Source organism: Tripterygium wilfordii, chromosome 2 (genome assembly GCF_013401445.1).
Source record: "Tripterygium wilfordii isolate XIE 37 chromosome 2, ASM1340144v1, whole genome shotgun sequence".
Classification (NCBI taxonomy): Eukaryota; Viridiplantae; Streptophyta; class Magnoliopsida; order Celastrales; family Celastraceae; genus Tripterygium; species Tripterygium wilfordii.
The window spans coordinates 8,824,197-8,837,749 of NC_052233.1; the positions used below are offsets into that span (position 1 = coordinate 8,824,197).

At 39.4% G+C, this 13,553-nt stretch overlaps 2 protein-coding genes across 3 annotated transcripts; both read right to left on the bottom strand.

The window, feature by feature from the left end:
- Nucleotides 1-1,117: 1,117 nt before the first annotated feature.
- LOC120012927 (SNF1-related protein kinase regulatory subunit beta-1-like) lies at nucleotides 1,118-5,053 on the bottom strand. Of its 2 annotated transcripts, none has more exons than XM_038864496.1 (4): nucleotides 4,709-5,053; nucleotides 3,522-3,697; nucleotides 3,251-3,413; nucleotides 1,118-1,908 (listed from the first exon to the last, which is right to left on the bottom strand). In XM_038864496.1, the coding sequence occupies exons 1-4, from the start codon at nucleotides 4,898-4,900 to the stop codon at nucleotides 1,591-1,593; spliced, it is 849 nt and encodes a 282-aa protein (XP_038720424.1). In that variant the 5' UTR covers nucleotides 4,901-5,053; the 3' UTR covers nucleotides 1,118-1,590. The 2 variants fall into 2 exon arrangements, with proteins under 2 accessions (XP_038720424.1, XP_038720431.1); XM_038864503.1 differs by having other exon boundaries at nucleotides 3,522-3,707; nucleotides 4,709-5,051.
- Nucleotides 5,054-5,703: 650 nt separating this feature from the next.
- LOC120017081 (UBP1-associated protein 2B-like) lies at nucleotides 5,704-9,740 on the bottom strand. Its single transcript, XM_038870148.1, has 2 exons — nucleotides 8,240-9,740; nucleotides 5,704-6,085 (listed from the first exon to the last, which is right to left on the bottom strand). Exon 1 carries the CDS (start codon nucleotides 9,707-9,709, stop codon nucleotides 8,240-8,242), a length of 1,470 nt encoding a protein of 489 aa, XP_038726076.1. The 5' UTR covers nucleotides 9,710-9,740; the 3' UTR covers nucleotides 5,704-6,085.
- Between the last annotated feature and the right edge of the window lie 3,813 nt (nucleotides 9,741-13,553).

Consider the following 13,553-nt stretch of genomic DNA (forward strand, 5'->3'; position numbering starts at 1 on the left):
CTTCAAAGTATCGACTTCACTTCTTTCGTCGTTCTCAATTTCAATTTTCAGCAAGATTTTTTATTTTCATTTTGGTTTTCAAAATATTTTCCCAAATCTTTTCTATTAGGAGTATTTTTTAATTAGTCGAAGGGGGGAAGATCGATCTATTGTTGGGCCTTAACCTTTGTCGAAGCTGGGCCGACGTAATCAAATTAGACCGTATAATTGGGTGGTGGCAATGCCTAGGAAAAGAAATGTTAACAGGGGCCGTGCTCTGAACTCTGATTTTGAAGTCGAAAAAAAACAGGCGCCGGCCGGAGGGTCTCATGAACTTTTTTTTTTTTTCTTTTCTTTTGGGATAAGCATGTCTCATTAACTTATAAAGTTATATCATCTTCCTTAGGCCAATAATCAGCAAAATTTTACAGACAAGGAATATCAGTGTACAAGATCCTTTGAAATATTCCCTCTTGATTCATTTCCTTTCGTTTAGCGTTGGGAATATGAATACCTTTTCTTTTTCCATAGCGGGTTTCCAAACTGTCCGCAGATTCTGATTCCCATGCCCTCTCCTTTCCATTTTAAACGGCACATATTCCTTGCCCTTTCATTTCTGATACGACATTCTGGTGGTGCATTTCATTCCAACTAATTAAGATAAAATACATCTCCCCACGGAAATGGAACCTGACAATGTGCTTTTTCATATAATGATTATAATAATTTGTTTGTAATGACAGAAGAAGGGCACAGAGAATGGCAGAGAGAAAGGGAAGCAGAAGCAGCAGCAACTCCAAGGATGACCAGAATAACAGTGGAAAGAGACGACGTAAAAGAGATTGGGTTAGGAAATGCATAATCCTCTAAATCTCAAATAAGCAGCTCTCCAGATTTCTGGTTGTTCTCGGTGATCCAGCACTGTCTCCCTCAATGGAACTACATATGGTAATATAATTATAACTAGCGATGTACATATGGACTAACCAAATATTTCTGTTGAATAAAACTTCTGGGACTAACCAAATATTACGAATACATATGGAAAGTAGCCGAGCCTTTGGCACAAGATAAAATAAACATCAAGTCAAAATCATCCCTAAAGAGAGATCAAACGTGTAAACATAGGTTACAAGTGTAGAAGGCAACCGGGTTGTTAAACCCTTTTGGGTTACAAATGCAATAAGACAATCCAAGTTACCAAAGTTTTGGGCACTCGGATCAAGTACCTCAAGCTCAAGACAAGAAACAAATCAAACAATGGAGAGATCAAATGCTGAACTTGAAACTGAAAATGGCTAATACCATACGAAACCTTAAAGTGAAAAATGAAAGTATAATTGTTACTCTAACCGCTCTAAGGTCGATAGGTTTCAAGGTGGTAGACAGATGAGAGACGCATCAACGCAAAGCCAGCCATGAGGCTCTAGTAGGGCTCTTGGTTGAAGATGCAAAGCAAGTAGAGCTAAAAGAAGTACTTGACATGTTGAAATGCAACACAACAAACATGGGGTCCATGATAGTTTTTGAACTGTTATATAAACAGGGAACCATCAAAAGGCATGTTTGAAAATAAATGTTTCCTTTACAATGTCGAGCATGGGAAATTATTTACCTCTTGAGTGGCTTATAGAGGACCACAGTGACATATTTGGACTGGAACCTATGGGTCAGCCCTAAAGCAACAAGAGATGGAGATGCTCCTCCTTTTTCTATGAAGAGGTGGTTGAGCAAAACATGTTGAGGCTTTGAAGAAGAAGCTTCATGTGAGTTTTCCATGCCAAGGACAGTTAGATGCAGCTGTGGTGGAACTGCTAGAGGCTCCTTCGCAAAATCTTCGTCAGTTGGGAGCGCTTGACTGTAACTTGAGTCCGGAGACGGTGGAGCCTCAAATTCAGCCACACTATCCGGGTATTCTGGTAAATAATCCTAAATTGAAATCATAGAAGATAATATTAAAAAAAAAAAAGGAAATGGCATCACTAGTCATTATTCATCTAGTAAAAAAGCTCAATGACAAGTATGTGTTGTGTTTGCATTTTTCCCCCATAATAATCGATAATGAGCGATAATTAATGAGAATTATTTCTCATAAGCTTTTATTTAAGATTTTTGCATATGCTATAAATGCTCAAGTGAGGCTTTTATTACAGCAAGCAAAGATGCCACAATCACAAGTAAAAAGAAGAGATGCATTGGGAAAAAATAAGTGACATCCAAGAGTTTTTTGCCACTACAATTTTTGACAAACAAGCATTCATATGATGCAAATGGAGCATGAGGCCAAAGAAATAAAGATAAACAATGCCATTCAAAAGAAATCAGCAAATTAGATGACAGAGGACTCTTATGGTCTCAAATAGGCTTTAAGGAGATTCCTATTATCAGTCTTTTGCTGGGCCAAGCAAGATAAGTCCATGATGGACAAGGTTGAAAAGGTAAAATTATTGATAGAAGTATGAACTGAATTTTCAGATAGAGTAATAATGAATGCAGATTCTTTACAACTCGAGTAAAGAAAACAAAGTGGTATCCATCTGTGCCCTAATTTCATGCCACAGACAAAAGTATAGATGTTAGTAGATTTAAAACAAGACACTCACAAGTCACAACTTGAGTACAAGTTTTTCTAACCATATGATGTTGACGATGTAGATAATAAACAGGTCCAAACAAAAAAGGCCAACTAGGAAGCCAAAAAAATCTCAATATTGCAATCTGAATCTAAGATGCATATATTCAAATTCTGGAAAGGAATTTCAAGTCTTATCCTAAGGTACTTTTAGGGGCAATGCCTATTTCCAACTATCATTGAAATTCAACAAAAGAATAATAGGAAAATTTTAAGTATTTTATAGTCCACGAGTTGCCAGCGTAAATGTCTATTTCCTCTCAAATTAGAAAGCTCTTTATTGCATCAATTGATCAGAATGCAGTCACAGAAGTCACAGATATTCTTTGACAAGGAAAGGAAAATACAGTCTTGGTAAGTAAAATCATCTTATTTTAGATCAGAATAACCTTATTGATATTACCCAATCTGCACAAGCTTGAATCCACATGCAAGCAAGTACAGTCATGCAAATCCAAGCTTAAGCATGAAAGGACATGCGAAACTCGCATGACCCTGCAAGGACATGCAAAAACTCACATGACACATCCCTCCTCAAGAAGTCACTTACATAGGATACAGATGCTGTAGAACTAAGTACCATGCAATAAATAATAACAAATAAAGTGTATCAGAAAAATCTGGGTCCCAAGTACTCACATTAACATCAAGAAGATTACAGACATGGCCCATTTCATCAGCAACAAATGGAACATCTGGAATATGTCTCCACTGGCCATCTACAACAAACTTGTAATGGTATATGCCCGCTGGAAGAACCAAAATAATGGAATGATCTTTACCAGATCTTTGCAGTATTTTCCTGAAACCAGAAACAGTAACCTAGTCATATCTTGTTTACACATACTTAGTATTTACCATGATCTCGAGACACTGACATTTCCGTAGCAATGAAGTAATAAAATCTTACCTTGAAGTCCAGTTGTCCCAAGATCCTTCTATGGCTACTTCATTACCACCATAGTTCCATGTAATTATTGTGGGAATTCCTTCAGTAGGACAATGATCAACTCCAGAAGATTCAGTTTGCGAGATCTGATTGAAAAAAGGATGACCATCACCCCTCTGCAATGGAGCCACGGGAACCTGCAAACACCTCCAAGAGACAACATATCAGGTAACATTTATTTTCCCTAGTCATCAGTGGCTTGAAATTCGTTACTCCTAAAAAGCTTTACATAAAGCAATCTTAACAGTCAAATAGATGAATGGTAACATGAACTCATTCAGGAAACCTTATTACTAACTTCATTCTAGAATTTTAAGCTGTGCTCTGACAACGTAAAATTAAACATAAAAAACAAGAAAGACCTTTCTTAATCTAAAACGTAATAACATCAACTCTTTCCAGATCCCTTGCAAATGAGGGTGGAAATAAGGATTCCTGCGAGCTGCTTGCAAACTATTTTATCAAGGGTTCATCTACTACACACCAAGCTTTAGCCTATCTGAGCTGATATTCAAGCTCTGAGATTGAGGTTGACGAATCCTAAACAGGGCTGAGCTCCTTCAGGAAACGAGTTGAGCCTGGGCTTTCGAAAGCTAGTTTCAGTAGGCTATGAATTCACATTGACCACAATACTACAAAGTTTCTTTAACTTCCATGTACAATTTGCCTTCTCCATTACTCATTTATATATATATGTATGTGACTCAACTTCCTTTATCAATTTTAAAGAAAGATTGAAAATGACATAAAAGAAAAGAAATAGAACTTTTAAGGCAAGTGGTTTATGTAACATGATAATAAAGCACTGGTCAATGATTCCAATCTCAAATCCTACCTATCACCTTGCCTATTATTGTGATCCAAGCGGCTTCTTACAGATCCTTGTTTGAAAGAATATCAATGGATTTATATAGAAAATTTTTATCCATTCAAAAAAGATCAAATATAGATCACGAATTCAAGAATAGTACCATACGCAGCTTCAAAATGTATTAATTCCTCCACATGATGAATCAAGCAGACTAAATCAAAGAAAGCCAAACGACATAGATACTCTAAATTCATTCAATATAACTCGATCATACATAAGCGCATATAGATAAACATGTGATCATATAAGAATTTGGAGAGCATAGCAGAGTTGGAACCTGAGGAGCGAACAGAAGAGGATGGTGGTTGCGTCCAGGGGTACCAGGAGGTGTATTCCCCATCGAATCGGAAGAAGGCACACGACCTGGAGCCTGCACATCAAGCGCATACCCCTCTAGGTCTCCGGCCTCACCGTTGGATGCTCCGATCGTACTATTCGCTCTCTCTTCTCTACCGCTAGCATTCCCCATCTTCTTCACCTTCTTTTTTTCGTCTCAACAGATCTACTATCTCTCGAACACAATATCAATGTAAACATACATCATCTACGCATCTCGGTGAACAATTGAACAAATATGAGAGAGAGAGAGAGGTTGTGGAAGAAATGGCAGAAGAGAGAAGGTGGTTGTGCAGGATTGCGCAGCGTGAAGCTAATTATACACGGTTTGTACTATAATCAAGTCGTGAATAAATGCCAATCCTTCTAGGCTTTATTACGTAACTGACACTGCCGGGAAACGCTTTCTTATCTAAAAACTGCTCAACATTCTGCAGACAAACAAAATATTAAATGAACTTCAATCGAGATAAAGTAGGGCCCAATATTCTTTATCTTTGTTTAGACGATATCAACAAAAGCGATGTAGTGGGTCCCGGTTATTTTTTCCACGATCGCGTGGAATCAAGTAACTGTTTATTTATTTATTTATTAAATATTGTTGGATTTAGTTTTTGTCGCGACTCTCGAGGACTGAAGAAGTGGATCTTACGTGGCAAGTAAGAGGCACGTGGATGACTGAGTGGGCCTTCCATAAAGGGTGGATACTTTAAAATCTTATATACTTTCTTTTAATTTTTTATGATTTCTTTTAATTTATGGCCCAAAAAAGGTTCACTCCGGGCACAGTCACCCCCTCGTCCCAGCTGCAGACAAGATCACAAGACTGCTATCATTACAACCACCAAACAAGTTAGACAGATAATGTCCAGGTATTTTATATTAGTACTATATACATAGAACAAATACAAAATGAATCAGCATGACAAGGACATGTAGGAAACTTTCTTGAGCTTATCCTCACATGCACTCATCGTCAACAAGTTAAACCATTTTGTACAAAAAAAACTGCGGATATATTCAAAATACTCGCTCACATATCTTTTTAAACTTAAAATACACGTGTTTTCCAAGTACCAATGCACTTTTCCATCAAAAATTCAATGTCTTGGCAAGACACAGACGAAACTTAGGCCCATCAAAACAAAAGCGCAAACAGAAAACACTTCAACAAGTGCTTAATGTTCTTAATACAACCGTGACTCTAGAAGCCGCGGGATTGGCAAATGGCAACCAGCATTATCTCCATATCCGGCCAAGCATAACTACATCGACTGTTGCATTGCATTCCGAAAGCTGGTTCGAGAAACTGAATGTTCTGCCATCAAATAATAACATAAGCTGTCAAATCTTGAATTATACAATGAGCCAAATACTCAGAAGCACAACGCAATAACAAACGGTATTCAAATTCTGCTCCGATCATGGTAAATTGGTAACAACAAAAGAAAGAATTTTAGATATGTAAGAACAAGATTGCATGTGTACGCTGCCAATTCAGTGCACAAGGTCCATAGAAGGCAGGCATACACAACCTTACACCCACATTAAGAAACTGTAGTTTCCATACTCTCCAACCAGATGGCAATGACACCAAGCTGACAGTAGCAAAACCATAGCAACTTCTAAGGCTTTAGATATGATGAATTCCTAGTCAAAGATTAAGTGAGCAAGACCAACCTCTTGAATTGAATCAGAGTCCTGAATACCATCACAGCATCCTTTATTCTTTAAGTTCACAACACAACAATAGTAATATAAAAAGCAAATCAAGTTAATAACATTAAGGCCCTCGCAGCCATTCTCACTTCAAGCGACTATAATGCTAGCCCCATAATGGCAATAGCAAAATGATAAAGACACTAGGGGGTATCAGTGGCAATTCTTAACCACCATCGTTATCATCAGAGCCTTTGGCCCAAATAAATTGGGGCCACCTATAAAATCCACAAGAGAAGTTAGTTGTAACTAGATGAGGGTAACTTGGGTGGTGGATAGAAACCTCAGTTCAGCGTTGATAGCGAACCCCAATTTTCAAATATTCAAATACAGAGAGAATGGGAAAATACTTCATTGCATTAAGCCATTACTCTAACTACCTGCGAGTTAGTTTGGCTAGAAAGAAATAACAGGATTTTTTGGACAAGGAAACATAATTAGACCATTTCATACACAATTGGCTCAGTGATTTAAAATTTCAGTTGTCAATTTCTTGCAACAATTTTTTGGGTCTATCCGCCTTGTTGGCTCCTTAATCTTGTCATTCCCCAATTTCTGTTGTCTTCTTTTCCTATGCTCATGTAACTTTCTCAGTGGATACTTCTCATTTGGGTTTCACCTTCTTGGTGGCCAAGAATAAAGATTTTTTCGCAAAAAAAAACAACATCCACAATCCTCCCTCAGCCATTTGTTCCTACTCAAAGCCACACCCTCCTCTATCTTACATAATCCAGATCCTTTTGTATCTGTCTTACTTGGTCTCGCCTTCATTTTTTACAACCTTATACATTCATAACCATTTTGCCCTTTCTTTTGGAGAGCAAAGAAGCAATTTTTATACGATGTTACCATTTTTCTTGAATGTAATGCCATGTTACCATTATACTGTAGCAAAGAACGAAACCCGGACTTGTTTGGCTTAAGTGGATAAAGTTCCTGCTGTGATAAAGGCTCACTCTAGGTATATGCCTCATTTTTAAGCCATCAATGACCTTGAATATTCATTTTTTTAGTGAAAAATAACTTTCATTGCACCAAGAGGGAGCTGCCCTGAACTCCAAGGCAGATTCCTTTAACATTCATTATACGACTGTCAATTTGGCGTGTCGCCTCAGGGAAGCTCTTATAATCTAAGTGTAACAGACAATTGAAAGGCAGGGTTTACAAGCAAAAAGATGCCGTTTATGAAAGTTCTTCCAGAGCTAAGTAATACCATAGCAACCAGTTATTCTCTGATTTTGATCTTTAAGATTTCTTACTCTAAAGTACCAACACATATTTAAGCACATTCCTTTTACTTTCATTAATGTTCAACAAAAAATCTGACAGAACAAGTTGGAAAAAAACATGTAGTCTATCTCAGAATAAACTACAAACAATCTCGTATACTTGAGACAGTAAAGAATAAGCCAATAACAGCATTGAACTCTTACAATAATTGCTTCAGTTGTGTTTCAAATTTTGGTGATACCCTCCCAGTAATCAATTTTCTAGAGGCAATTAAACTAACCATTTTGTAGTTCCCAGGGTTGTACCCTCTTGGTACTTTAATAAAATTTGATTGCATTTACTAACAAAAACACAAATAGAATTCTATACTAGTCCAGCTACTGGAAATTGACGTACTTATGAATTTTTTTCAGTTAGTGCAATTATAACAACCATGGCATTAAGTATAATTTCCAGTAGCAACACGAATTTCAATAATACAAAACACAAAACAAAGAAATAGAAGCCCACAAGAATCTGTTACCTAGCGTCCAAAGTATGATGGAACTGATCCAGCAGCGGTAGTAGAGTATGATGGAGCTGATCCAGCTGTTGTTGTAGGTTTTGATTGTGAGGAAGACTGACCTGATTGGGAACTCTGATAAGCACCCAACACTTGCAAAGCAGGTTGAGAGCCATAACTACCAATAATGCTTGGGCTTACATCATTGAGAGCCGGCTGCACTGCTCCACCCAATCCCACTTGAGCAGCATTACCAATCCTGTTCAAAGGCTGCGAAACCCCACTAGGAAATGGTGGTGTCAATGCAGTCTGGCTCAGCATTCCACCTATGCCTAGCACTGGATTCAGCACCCCCAGAGCAGGATTATGCCCCAGCAAAATTGCACCTGGAACGGGATTGAAACTCTGACCAAATGTACCTGGATTGAAACTCTGACCCACAAACGCTTGATTTAATCCCAATGGAAAACCTGGTATAGCTACATTGCCAGGAACCGATGATGCATGAGCATCCATAGCCTCACCCATGCTGGCGCCAGACCCACCAGCCATATTATTTTTCGCAGCACGCCCTTCATTTGCTAGTGAACAATGCAACTTGACACCCTCAAACACCTTGACAGGCTCCTCCAGCGCCTTCTTAATCCCCTCCAAAGTCTTGTACAAAATAAGAGCATAACCCCTGAAATTCCTTGTTGTCTTATCCAGTCCCAATGGACCCTCTTCAATCTCCCCAAACTTTGTGAAAAAGGATCTAAGCTTCCCCACGCTAATCTGCGGACCAACATTGCCCACATAAAGCTTGCGGGCGCTGGCGTCAACCCCTATTTGCTGCTGGTACTGCGACTGCGTGGGTGTACCAGTGGCGGCGAGCTGGCACGAGGCCATGCGATTTCCTACTTTCTTCTGGGGCTCCATAAGAGCCTTGCGGGTGGCAGCGCGGGTCTTGAAGAGAACAAAGCCGTAGCCCTTGCATCGGCCAGTTGCCTTGTCCGCGACCGCATTGCAGTCCTCGATGGAACCGTACTGCTTGAAGATGGAAATGAGGGTTTCTGTGGTAGTGTCCCATCCCAAACCGTGGACAAAGATCTTGCGATGCACAGGGTCCGAGTCGGTAGCGGAGGCAATTTTGGCCGCCAATGACGGGTCAGCCTCGGCTGCTTCTTTAAGGATGGCGATGAGTTGGTCCTTGCTGAACGGCTGCAGGAGCTTCTTTATCGATTCGAGCTTTAAACCCTCATCTTCCGACTCTGATTCACTACTTTCTTCTTCCTCTTCTTCTTCCGACGACGATGAGTCAGAGGAGGAGGAGGCGGCTTCGGCTTCGACTTCCTCTTCTTCCTCGGATTCGGATTCGGATTCGGATTCACTCGTATCTTCGACTTTTCGTTCGGGTATGATAGCTTTGGCAGACGCTCCCGATTCTTGCTTCTTAGCCATTGATGATGATATAGCTGCAGCCTGCAAGTGAATCCAAAATTGGGTAAACATAGGGTTTTGGTTTGAGAAATATTTTCGCGTTGGATAGGAATATATTTTTTGAATTTTTTTAAAAACTCCTTTTCTGTTTTCGGTTTAAAAATTCATTTTTTTTTAATTAATAAATAAATCAGATTAATTATATTTTTCAACACCAAAAATAAGGTTTCGTTACAATTCAATCACCAAATCACCATAGGAGGTCCAAGACTCAAACATCCAATGCTTCAATGTAAAATATAAATATTTGTTTGAAACTAATGTGGCATAATCATATACAGGTGAATGAATTTACGTTATTTGTACTTAACTAGCTCCAAATTAGTCACGGAAATATAAAAAATAACTAAATAAGCATTGTATTACTTGAAGTATCAAGAAGGCAGAAATTTCAACACATGAATCACATACATAAGATAATTTCATCCCCTAAAAATCTTTGGGATAAGAATTCCTAATCAAAACAAGAAATGTTGTCTCGGCCTCCTTCCAATTGAAGCATAAATGAGTCTTTCTATCTACAAAGCTTACATTTCCCCTACCAATCTATTGACCTCCTTGAACTTGTCGTAGACAAACCAAAATAATCAATGAAGAAATATAGGGTATCATCGGTATGTTTGAAATCGACACTCGACATGAGCCATTGGTGAAACCCAATAACTATCCATTCAATATCTAGGGAGAGATTGAGGACGTTTGAAGTACCAAGGAAGATGTGTGGAGTGATATGGGAGAAATTGAGGTGAAGTTTTTCCGAGTAAGAGAGAGGGTATGTGTAGGACAATCTAGAGGAGTAAGTAGGAGATGGATAGAGCTACTGAATCTATATCTCGAGGTCGCTGTTCTTGAGAAGAGAAAAGTCTAGAGAGAAATTACAATTCGGGAGAAAGGCACAAACGTTCGAAGCAATGAAAAACCTAAGCGAATGATTTATTTATTTATTATTCTTTAAAAAATGTTAAAACAGATGTCAAGGATGTTAGAGCATATATTCAGGATGTCAAGGAGAATAATCGGGACACACAAAGTTGACTGAAGATATGTTTGTCATGACGTTGATTTATCCACATTAAGCAGTCATTTTAGACTAGGAAATGTCCATATGTGTAGGCCATCATGGCCGTCATTTTAGACTAGGAAATGTCTACATGTGTAGGCCATCATGGCCGTCATTTTAGACTAGTAAATGTCCACATTAAGCCGTCATTTTAGACTAAGAAATGTCCACATGTGTAGGCCATCATGACCGTCATTTTAGACTAGAAAATCTCTACATGTGTAGGTCATCATGGCCATCATGACCTTACTTGTATATGTACCAGCACATAGACAAGAAGAAAATAATAACACCAAAAATCGTGTGTTTGCCCCTGTTTTCACATGGTATCGGAGCAGGTTCAAGAACACACCACATAAACAAAACCAGCAACAAACCATCTTCTTCCATCACTACCAACAGCACCAATGGCCAAGAACAATGACGGCACTCCAGAAAAATCTGAGATGACCAAAGTTCAATCACACAAGTATGACGACCCAAGCAATCCTCTCTATCTTCATCACTCGGATCAACCTGGTCTTGTCCTAGTGAATCAAACACTAAATCAAGACAACTACTCTCTTTGGAGTCATGCGATGCTCATGGCTCTCATTGCAAAGAACAAGGATGGTTTCATTAATGGGACTGTGACTAAACCACCTGCAGAGTCCGTAGTGGAGATGAAACAATGGATTCGATGCAACCTTCTTGTCAAAGGATGGATCCTCAACACAATATCACCTGACATTGGACAAAGCGTCATGTATAATGAAGACGCGCACGATCTTTGGAATGAGTTGAAGGATCGACTTGGCCTTTCCAACAGTGTATACTTATTCCAAATTGAACAACAAATTCATGATTGCCTACAAGGTAACGTGACCATTGGTGAGTACTATACTAAATTGAAAAGTTTATGGGATAAGCGAGATGCTCTATGTCCTATGCCATCTTGCAGTGGAGATATCGCCAAGACGCTACTGCAGTACCAACAAACACAACGTTCCATCAAATTCCTCATGGGACTCAATGAGGTCTACGCAGCCGCACGTGGACAGATTTTACTCATGGAACCTTTACCTCCAGTCAACAAAGTGTTTTCCCTCATTAACCAGGATGAAAAACAGCGAGTCGTATCATCCCAAGTCTTGGGAAAGACACCGGAAGCAGCAGCCTTTGCTGCCAGGAATAGTTTCAGTTCGGCTGAAAAGAGATTCTCGAAGCAAAACAACAATGTGCGTTGCCACCGCTGCAATCTCATGGGGCACACTGCTGAAGACTGTCGTGCACACCTCAAGTGTGAATACTGTGGTCACAAAGGACACACTGTCGATATTTGTCGAAAGTTGAAGCGAGCCAATAATCACGGTGATAGGAACAACCAATCCAATGTCAATTCCAATTTCCGCTCAAAGGCACATCATGTTGATTCCCAATCAGAAAGAACTGATACACCATCCACTCCTTACAATCTCACGGCAGAACAATATCATGATCTCATTGCCCTCATAAATCAAAACAAAATTGGAAACATGGCAAGTCAAGTGAGTGCAGCCACCACCATGAGCAACACGTCAGGTAACAAAGTTTGTGCAAACAATTTTATTCCAGATACCCAATGGATTTTTGACACAGGGGCCACCGATCACATGGTATGTTCACCGACCTTTCTGACCACCAAGACACCAGTCCTTAACCAACATGTACATCTACCCAACCATGCACTTGCTCTTGTAACACACATCGGGACCATCCGCCTTTCAGATACATTCGTTCTCTATAATGTACTCTGTGTTCCTTCATTCAAACTGAATTTAATTTCCGTAGCCAAACTTGCTAAGACCTCCTTATGTTGTGCAACGTTTTCTGATACATCTTGTTTTGTTCAGGACCAACGATCGGGGAAGATGATTGGGATGGGAACTGAGCGCAATGGGCTTTACTATTTGGACGTTTCGAAGATATCTGGGTGTCACTCTGTCTCCACAGCAGCCTCAACTTCCTCCAATCTCTGGCATCAACGTTTAGGTCATTTGTCCAATAAAAGCCTACAAGCTATTTCCTTGTCTACCAAGAATATTGATTTTTGCTCTATTGATGATTGTGTTATCTGTCCCCTTGCCAAAAAAACTCGTAAACCTTTTCATTTAAGTTCTATTACTACAAAAATACCATTCGAGTTAATCCATGTTGATATTTGGGGGGGCTATCACATTCCAACATTCAATGGAGACAAATATTTCCTTACCATTGTTGACGATTTTTCTCGCTGCACAAGGGTTTACCTTTTGCATGCCAAATCAGATGCACGGAAATTCCTTGTTTCATTCATCAATTTTGTTGAAACACAATTCTCATCTTGCATCAAAATTATCCGTGGTGACAATGGCCCAGAATTTTCAATGCAAGACTTTTTTTCTAACAAGGGAATTTTACATCAAACCAGTTGCGTTTCCACTCCACAACAAAATGGAGTCGCCGAGCGCAAGCATCGCCACCTTCTAAATGTTGCCCGTGCACTCTTGTTTCAAGCCCAACTTCCCAAAACATTTTGGGGGGATTCCATTCTTACAGCTGCCTACCTTATCAATCGGACACTCACTGCTGTCCTTCAAGGTAAAACGCCATATGAAATTCTCTTCAAGAAACCACCCTCCTATATGCATCTGCGCGTATTCGGTTGCCTATGCTTTGCCTCCACAAATCACCATCGCCCTACTAAATTTGATGTTCGTTCCATCCGTTGCATATTTCTTGGATATCCATATGGGACAAAGGGGTACCGAGTCTATAACTTAGAAACTGGAAAGTTTT